Source organism: Lissotriton vulgaris, chromosome 10 (assembly GCF_964263255.1).
Source record: "Lissotriton vulgaris chromosome 10, aLisVul1.2, whole genome shotgun sequence".
In the NCBI taxonomy this organism is placed as follows: domain Eukaryota; kingdom Metazoa; phylum Chordata; class Amphibia; order Caudata; family Salamandridae; genus Lissotriton; species Lissotriton vulgaris.
In genome coordinates, this window is record NC_141698.1 from 4,991,390 (window position 1) to 5,001,248 (window position 9,859).

The following is a 9,859-nucleotide window of genomic DNA, read 5'->3' on the forward strand; positions in this document are numbered from 1 at the left end:
CCTCCTTCTGAGCCCCCCACCTGAGTTGAGTCCCCACTGCCTGAGCCCCCCTCCTGAGTACCTCACCTGACTCGAGACCCCCCAGCTGAGTCCCCCCGCTTGAGTCTCTCGTGCCTGAATCTGGTCCTTGGGAATGGATGCACGAGGCAAGGCCGGCCGTCACACTGGAGGAAGGGGTTGTCGATCGCACCAGATGCCGCTGTGGGGCAGGGTCAACCAGTCTCAACGCACCCTGCTGGAAGGTCCCTGTCTTGAGACACGTGGGCTCAGCTCAGACACACCTGTGACACTGCTTAGAACTGATGCAGCGCCGACCTCGCCCTCGCCACAGTCCCCCGCTTCCGAAGAGTGACCTCCGGCGGCAGATCGTTCTCCCACCTCGCTGGACCTGGAACACCCTCCCCACCCACCTACGGCAGACCCAAGACCTGCTGACCTTCAGAAGACTCCTCAAGACCTGGCTCTTCGAGCAGTAGCAGCATTCCCCTCCCCCAGCGCCTAGAGACCCTCATGGGTAAATAGTGAGCTTTACAAATGATATGATTGATTGATGCAAAGTCATCAGAAACAGAGCCTGGAAGATGGGATCAGACACCGAGGCGAGAGGAGAAGACCCCTCCAAGCAGAAACACAAGGGGGGGGGGGGGGGGGGGGCAGTCGATGCCTCATTTGAAAGAGGGGACTTTGAGACTTGGTTTAGTCTTCAGTCCCTTACACCATTTCGGAAAGACACAAAGCTTCAAGGTGACAACCTTGTAAGACGCCATCGCGTTGCAGGAAATAAGAGAATATTTACCAACCGTAGATCGGAAGAATGCAGATTACCACATCCGGGGGGGGCGGGGGGGGAGGGAGGGGTCTCCAGAACAGAACAACTATTTTGGTTGGTGGAGGCGGTCCTGGGGAGAAGGGGGAAGATTGGAGGATCTCAGGGTTTCTGATGAACAAAGCACCAAGGTTGGTCGCAAACTGTCCAGCAGTGGTGGCGGCCATTGCAGGGGAGAGGCCAGATGTGTGCGTCCACATCTCAAGACTGGCGGGTAAAGAGGCGTTCATGTCTGCAGGACCAGACCTATAGATGCCAACCTAAACGGGATCTCATCCCGACGTCAAACCTTCTCAGGAGAAGATCCGGCAACGTCCAAGCAATCGCTTTAAAGTCACTTAGAAAGTTATACTTACTCCTGTATGTTCAATATTCTAACTATAACCACGAAATATTTTAATTCATTTACAATTTCATCAACAATCTAACCCTCACATTTAAATATATTTAATTTACTTAAATATAATCTTAAGAAATATTTAATTTAGAATGCAAGAACCCAACCTTTAATCGTGTTTACATCATTCAGAATTGATACAATTATCTCAGTTAAGTATATTCAGTTTTCCTTTCTTAATAGCTAAGTCCTAAAGTGTATAATTAATCTAATCTACAGCCTCACAGCATTAATTGGCACTGCTTTTAAATGTATATTACTGTAAAGTAAATATGAAACATGTAAACTCCATATCTTCAGGGGTGGGGGAACACCGCTGAACGTTGTCTTATTTGTTTTGTATTAACTCTGTCCTTTAAATATATTTGATGTATGTTTAGTTGAATTTACTAACCAAACACTTACATTTATACTTCTCTTTGTACTGGGGCTAAGCAATATCCTCCATAATCCCTTTATTTGCAAATGTTTTTTATTAATACTATTAAATATAATATATTTTAAATGGATAGTTTATTTACTTTCCTTCACTTTTAAATATAATTTAAATGTCATTGTTACTTTTGGCGCAGTTGTGATCCACAATGTGTGCCAAGAATCAAGATACCGTGATTCCCAGGATGTAGAGCCTCGGTAGTGCACAAAGTAAACACAAGGAGATGATGGACGGAGCCTTGAAAAATTTCAGACACTCACCCCCGTCACAGATCAGGGTTTAATCCATCACCGTTCTTTAGCCCACTCTGCCACCCCAGTTCAGACACAGCTATATGCAGATCAGTCTGACCCTGTGCCTCATGGGAACAGTCCAGCCCGAACTGCCATGCCATGCCTTCCCTGGACCGGAAACAAGCATCCTGGGACCGGTTTCTGGCTAATCAGCCGTCATCATCCAGGCTAGCTTGAATCCAGTGGCAAAGTGAATAAGGGACCCATGTCTGGGCATACTCTGCCAACTTAGGACGAGAAAAGCAAACACAAGGGGATGATGGGCGGAGTGTTGAACATTGCAAGCACTCACCCCGTCACAGATCTGGGTTGAATCCATCATCATTCTTTAGCTCACTCCACCACCCCAGTTCAGACCCTGCTATATGCAAATCAGTCTGACCCTGTGCCTCATGGGAACAGTCCAGCCCGAACTGCCAAGCCATGCCTTCCCTAGACCGGAAACAAGCTTCCGAGGACCGGTTTCTGGCATTCCAGCCGTCTCCAGCCCGGCTTGCTTGAATCCAGTGGCAAAGTGAGCAAGAGACTCACGTCTGAGCATACCCTGCCACACTTATGGCGGCCAAAAGCGTTACAAAAGGGGGTGGTGATGGACGGAGCATCTGAAGCAATCAAACACTCACACCCAGTCAACTGATCTGGGTTTAATCCATCACCATTCTTTAGCCCACTCTGCCACCCCAGTTCAGACATGGCCATATGCAAATCAGTCTGACCCTGTGCCTCATGGGAACAGTCCAGCCCGAACTGCCAAGCCATGCCTTCACTGGACCGTAAATAAGCTTCTTAGGAACGGTTTCTGGCATTCCAGCCGTCTTCAGCCCAGCTTGCTTGAATCCAGTGGATCGATGCAGTGCACGCGCACCGCAGTGCATACTTACTTACCCTATAGAAGCGGTTGGTCTGGCACAGCGCCGCAGACCCTGAACTTGCTATGCGTCCACATACGAGTGGTTATTCCATGATTCAATAAGAGAGAGTACCGGACCCGCTGGCCTGTGTGAAGAGTTCGATCCTGCATCGGCTCGGGTCACAGGGGACAGTGATGGGGGGACCCTTGGCGCCCACGCGAGCGCTCTCTTTCGAGTACATCTTGGAAAATGGCGGCCTTAGAAAGGCTTTCTTCATTATAAATTCACTTTTTGAAACACTTACTCCCGTGTGAGACCATTTATAGCAGATTTGTTCTAATAGACATTAGTTAACTACATTTCTAAATAACTAAATGTAGGCTTCCAGATAAAGCTTGCGACCATTATTCGCAAATCGAATGTCAAACTGTGTGTAAATTAAACCATCCCTTGTGGCATCCTTACCTGCTAATGCATGGATTACCTGCGCATCCAAGGGTGAAGGCGCCCACTTTTTCTTGTACTCATTTTGGGTGTAGCTAGCAGTATATGAACTCAAAAATAAAATTAAAATAAATCCCAGCCTTCGCACGGCTGCACGCGGAGGGAGCGAACAGCGGGGGAGTCCTGTGGACAGACGGACCCCCAGTCTCCACTCCGAGGGGTTTCTGATTTTAATTCTATCTAAATGGTTCAGTTCCCAAGATTTGTATTAACCCCTCCCTCTCCAGCAGGGAGAGCAATGAACAGGGAGGGGCCGGTGACGTGTCACGTGGACACGAGCCGCACCTTATGTCTCACGTGCAGCACAACTCTTGGCAAGGCGGTCACCAAGGGGGGGGTGCAGCAGCAGGAGGGGGGGCAGCAGCTGGACATAAGAGGACTGACGCATATATCAGTCCTGACGTCAGCGGGGGGCACACTCTGAAGATGGGGGTCCCAGGCGTGGCACTGCAGGCTCAGCTGGCATCACGAGCCATAAGGACTCAATGCCTGTTGTTGGCACAGAAGAACTTCCTCACACGACCACCAGAGGGCGGAATAATCCCAGCATCTGAATCTGGAATATCCTCAGCTACAGCAGAGGATACTGGTTTCTGTGAGTTCATAAGAGAGAGAACGTAACACACAAGTGCTTGTGAACTAAGAAACCATTGTCCGCGGGGGGGGGGGCTCCTTCCATAATAACAGCCCTGGGAGGGCGGGGGCCCTCTGTGTCCATGGGGGGTCCCTCCTTCCATATTAACAGCCCTGGGGGGGGGGCGGCCACTCTGTGTCAATTGGGGGGGGGGGCGGCCTCTGTGTCCATGGGGGGGTCCCTCCTTCTATATTAACAGCCCGGGGGGGGGGCCTCTTTATGTCCATGGGGGTCCCTCCTTCCATATTAACAGCCCTGGGGGGGGCCTCTGTATGTCCATGGGGGTCCCTCCTCCCATATTAACAGCCCTGGGTGGGGGGGCGACCCCGCTGTGTCCATGGGGGGTCCCTCCTTCCATATTTACAGCCCTGGGTGGGGGGCGGCCCCTCTGTGCCCATGGGGGTCCCTCCTTCCATATTAACAGTCCTGGGTGGGGGAGGAGCGGCCCCTCTGTGTCCATGGGGGTCCCTCCTTCCATATTAACAGCCCTGGGTGGGGGGGGGGCTCTGTGCCCACGGGGTTTCCTATTCACCAGCCCTCCTCAGGACAGTCTGTGGCTGATAGGAGGCAGCCTCCTGCCAGAGAGGGAGGTATACCACCCTCCCACTCACTGGCCACACTAGCCACCACCCTCTCCCTCACTGGCCACACTAGCCACCACCCTCCCCCTCACTGCCACACTAGCCACCACCCTCGAGCCACTGCCCTCCCACTCACTGGCCACACCAGACACCACCCCCTCACTGGCCACACTAGCCTCATCCCTCATACTTACAGGCCACACTAGCCACTGCCCTCCCACTCACTGGCCACACTATACACCACCCTCCCCCTCGCTGGCCACACTAGCCTACCCCCTCCCACTCACTGGCCACACTAGACACCACCCTCCCCCTCACTGGCCACACTAGCCTACCCCCTCCCACTCACTGGCCACACTAGCCACCACCCTCCTACTCACTGGCCACACTAGCCACCGCCCTCCCACTCACTGGCCACCACCCTCCCCCCTCACTGGCCACCACCCTCCCCCCTCACTGGCCACCACCCCCCCCTCACTGGCCACCACCCTCCCCCTCAATGCCACACTAGCCACCACCCTCCCACTCATTGGCCACACTAGCCACCACACACCCTCACTGGCCGCACTAGCCACCTCCCTCACACTCACTGGCCACACTAGCCACCACCCCCTCTCTCACTGCCCACACTAGCCACCTCCCTCACACTCATTGTCCACACTAGCCACCGCCCTCCACTCACTGGCCACACTAGCCACCACCCTCCCACTCATTGGCCACACTAGCCACCACCCTCCACTTACTGGCCACACTACTCACCACCCTCCCACTCACTGGCCACACTAGCCTCCTCCCTCATACTTACTGGCCACACTAGCCACTGCCCTCCCACTCACTGGCCACACTTATCACCACCCTCCCACTCACTGGCCACACTAGCCTACCCCCTCCCACTTACTGGCCACACTTGCCACCACCCTCCCACTCACTGGCCACACACTAGCCACCACCCTCCCATTCACTGGCCACACTAGCCACCACCCTCACACTCACTGCCAACACTAGCCACCGCCGTTCCTCTCACTGGCCACACTTGCCCCCACCCTCCCCCTCACTGGCCTCACACTAGCCACCACCCTCCCCCTCACTGGCCTCACACTAGCCACCACCCTCCCCCTCACTGGCCACACTAGCCACCACCCTCCCCCTCACTGGCCACACTAGCCACCACCCTCCCACTCACTGGCCACACTAGCCTCCTCCCTCATACTTACTGGCCACACTAGCCACTGCCCTCCCACTCACTGGCCAAATTAGACACCACCCTCCCCCTCACTGGCCACACTAGCCTCCTCCCTCATACTTATTGGCCACACTAGCCACCACCCTCCCACTCACTGGCCACACTAGCCTATCCCCTCCCACTCACTGGCCACACTTGCCACCACCTTCCCACTCACTGGCCTCACACTAGCCACCACCCTCCCACTCACTGGCCTCACACTAGCAACCACCCTCCCATTTACTGGCCACACTAGCCACCACCCCCCTCACTGGCCACACCTATCACCACCCTCCCCCTCACTGGCCACACTAGCCACCACCCTCCCCCTCACTGGCCACACTTGCCACCACCCTCCCACTCACTGGCCTCACACTAGCCACCACCCTCCCATTCACTGGCCACACTAGCCACCACCCTCCCACTCACTGGCCTCACACTAGCCACCACCCTCCCACTCACTGGCCTCACACTAGCCACCACCCTCCTATTCACTGGCCACACTAGCCACCACCCTCCCACTCACTGGCCTCACACTAGCCACCACCCTCCCATTCACTGGCCACACTAGCCACCACCCTCCCACTCACTGGCCTCACACTAGCCACCACCCTCCCACTCACTGGCCTCACACTAGCCACCACCCTCCTATTCACTGGCCACACTAGCCACCACCCTCCCACTCACTGGCCTCACACTAGCCTCCTCCCTCACACTCAGTGGCCACACTATCCACTGCCCTCCCACTCACTGGCCACACTTGCCACCACCCTCACACTCACTTACCACACTACCCATCACCTTCCCACTCACTGCCCACACTAGCCACTGCCATCCCACTCACTGGGCACACTTGCACCACCCTCCCCCTCACTGGCCACACTAGCCACCACCTTCCCACTCACTGGCCTCACACTAGCCACTACCATCCCACTCACTGGTCACACTAGCCGCCACCCTCCCACTCACTGGCCACAGTAGCCTGCTCCCTCACACTCCCTGATCACACTTGCCACCACACCCCCCCTCTCTGGCCACACTAGCCACCACCCTCCCCCTCACTGGCCACACTTGCCACCACCCTCCCACTCACTGGCCTCACACTAGCCACCACCCTCCCATTCACTGGCCACACTAGCCACCACCCTCCCACTCACTGGCCTCACACTAGCCACCACCCTCCCACTCACTGGCCTCACACTAGCCACCACCCTCCTATTCACTGGCCACACTAGCCACCACCCTCCCACTCACTGGCCTCACACTAGCCTCCTCCCTCACACTCAGTGGCCACACTATCCACTGCCCTCCCACTCACTGGCCACACTTGCCACCACCCTCACACTCACTTACCACACTACCCATCACCTTCCCACTCACTGCCCACACTAGCCACTGCCATCCCACTCACTGGGCACACTTGCACCACCCTCCCCCTCACTGGCCACACTAGCCACCACCTTCCCACTCACTGGCCTCACACTAGCCACTACCATCCCACTCACTGGTCACACTAGCCGCCACCCTCCCACTCACTGGCCACAGTAGCCTGCTCCCTCACACTCCCTGATCACACTTGCCACCACACCCCCCTCTCTGGCCACACTAGCCACCACCCTCCCACTCATTGTCGACACTAGCCACCGCCCTCCCACTCACTGGCCACACTAGCCACCGCCCTCCCACTCACTGGCCACACTAGCCACCACCCTCCCACTCACTGGCCACACTAGCCACTGCCCTCCCACTCACTGGCCACACTTATCACCACCCTCCCACTCACTGGCCACACTAGCCTACCCCTCCCACTTACTGGCCACACTTGCCACCACCCTCCCACTCACTGGCCACACACTAGCCACCACCCTCCCATTCACTGGCCACACTAGCCACCACCCTCACACTCACTGCCAACACTAGCCACCGCCGTTCCTCTCACTGGCCACACTTGCCCCCACCCTCCCCCTCACTGGCCTCACACTAGCCACCACCCTCCCATTCACTGGCCACACTAGCCACCACCCTCCCCCTCACTGGCCACACTAGCCACCACCCTCCCCCTCACTGGCCACACTAGCCACCACCCTCCCACTCACTGGCCACACTAGCCTCCTCCCTCATACTTACTGGCCACACTAGCCACTGCCCTCCCACTCACTGGCCAAATTAGACACCACCCTCCCCCTCACTGGCCACACTAGCCTCCTCCCTCATACTTATTGGCCACACTAGCCACCACCCTCCCACTCACTGGCCACACTAGCCTATCCCCTCCCACTCACTGGCCACACTTGCCACCACCCTCCCACTCACTGGCCTCACACTAGCCACCACCCTCCCACTCACTGGCCTCACACTAGCAACCACCCTCCCATTTACTGGCCACACTAGCCACCACCCCCCTCACTGGCCACACCTAACACCACCCTCCCCCTCACTGGCCACACTAGCCACCACCCTCCCCCTCACTGGCCACACTTGCCACCACCCTCCCACTCACTGGCCTCACACTAGCCACCACCCTCCCATTCACTGGCCACACTAGCCACCACCCTCCCACTCACTGGCCTCACACTAGCCACCACCCTCCCACTCACTGGCCTCACACTAGCCACCACCCTCCTATTCACTGGCCACACTAGCCACCACCCTCCCACTCACTGGCCTCACACTAGCCTCCTCCCTCACACTCAGTGGCCACACTATCCACTGCCCTCCCACTCACTGGCCACACTTGCCACCACCCTCACACTCACTTACCACACTACCCATCACCTTCCCACTCACTGCCCACACTAGCCACTGCCATCCCACTCACTGGGCACACTTGCACCACCCTCCCCCTCACTGGCCACACTAGCCACCACCTTCCCACTCACTGGCCTCACACTAGCCACTACCATCCCACTCACTGGTCACACTAGCCGCCACCCTCCCACTCACTGGCCACAGTAGCCTGCTCCCTCACACTCCCTGATCACACTTGCCACCACACCCCCCCTCTCTGGCCACACTAGCCACCACCCTCCCACTCATTGTCGACACTAGCCACCGCCCTCCCACTCACTGGCCACACTAGCCACCGCCCTCCCACTCACTGGCCACACTAGCCACCACCCTCCCACTCACTGGCCACACTAGCCACCACACTAGCCATCACCCCATTAAGATAATGTTGAAAGATGGGGCCCTGTGGCCCCCTGTGACTCCCAGCCTAGTGAGGGAAGCTGTCTGCACCCCATGCACCCTGCTCTCCACTGCAGTGGACAGAGCGGTGGCCGTCAAGGCCTCCAGGGGTCCACGTGCCCCGTATAGTGACCTGTCTGAAGACACAAAGATGCTCCGCCCTTCTCGTCGCTGATTGGTTGACCTCTCTGGCAGGTGTACCAGTACTTCAGCTGCCTTCCTGAGGACAAGGTGCCCTATGTGAACAGTGCTGGCGAGCGGTACCGGATCAAGCAGCTCCTGCACCAGCTGCCCCCGCACGACAGTGAGGTGAGTCTAGGCCCCGAGGTGAGTCCAGGGCCCCGAGGTGAGTCGAGGGCCCCGAGGTGAGTCGAGGGCCCCGAGGTGAGTCGAGGGCCCCGAGGTGAGTCGAGGGCCCCGAGGTGAGTCGAGGGCCCCGAGGTGAGTCGAGGGCCCCGAGGTGAGTCGAGGGCCCCGAGGTGAGTCCAGGGCCCCGAGGTGAGTCCAGGGCCCCGAGGTGAGTCCAGGGCCCCGAGGTGAGTCCAGGGCCCGAGTGAGTCCAGGAGTCCAGGGCCCCGAGGTGAGTCCAGGAGTCCAGGGCCCCGAGGTGAGTCCAGGACCTGCACTGGTGGGTGTCACACCCCTCTGCATCCTCCCCCAGCCTCCTTCTGTTTGTGGTCTGCACAAGTGCTTCCCATGTGCTTGCTGTCTTCTGAAGATTGCCTGCTTCAGGCTTTTTCTGGTTGGACATGATTTCTGTATGTTTGGTATTTTTATGGAGCGAGGTCTGTGTGCTGTGTGCTTCCATGTGCATGTCATGGACACTGCCCGGTTTCTGCTTCTGGTTCCGTCTGATTGTCATGTGTTGGCTCTACTTGGGTGCCAGTCAGCTTTTGACCTCCCCTTGTTCAGTGTGTTTGTCATTTGTT

The 9,859-nt window shown here is 57.0% G+C and overlaps 1 protein-coding gene across 1 annotated transcript in view; it reads left to right on the plus strand.

Moving 5' to 3' along the window:
• The window catches only part of PRICKLE3 (prickle planar cell polarity protein 3), a 129,647-nt gene that overhangs the window by 68,336 nt on the left and 51,452 nt on the right, over positions 1-9,859 (plus strand). The window contains exon 4 of the mRNA XM_086940158.1: positions 9,126-9,239. Coding sequence (XP_086796284.1) covers positions 9,126-9,239 — 114 coding nt within the window. The remainder of the gene's footprint in view (positions 1-9,125; positions 9,240-9,859) is intronic.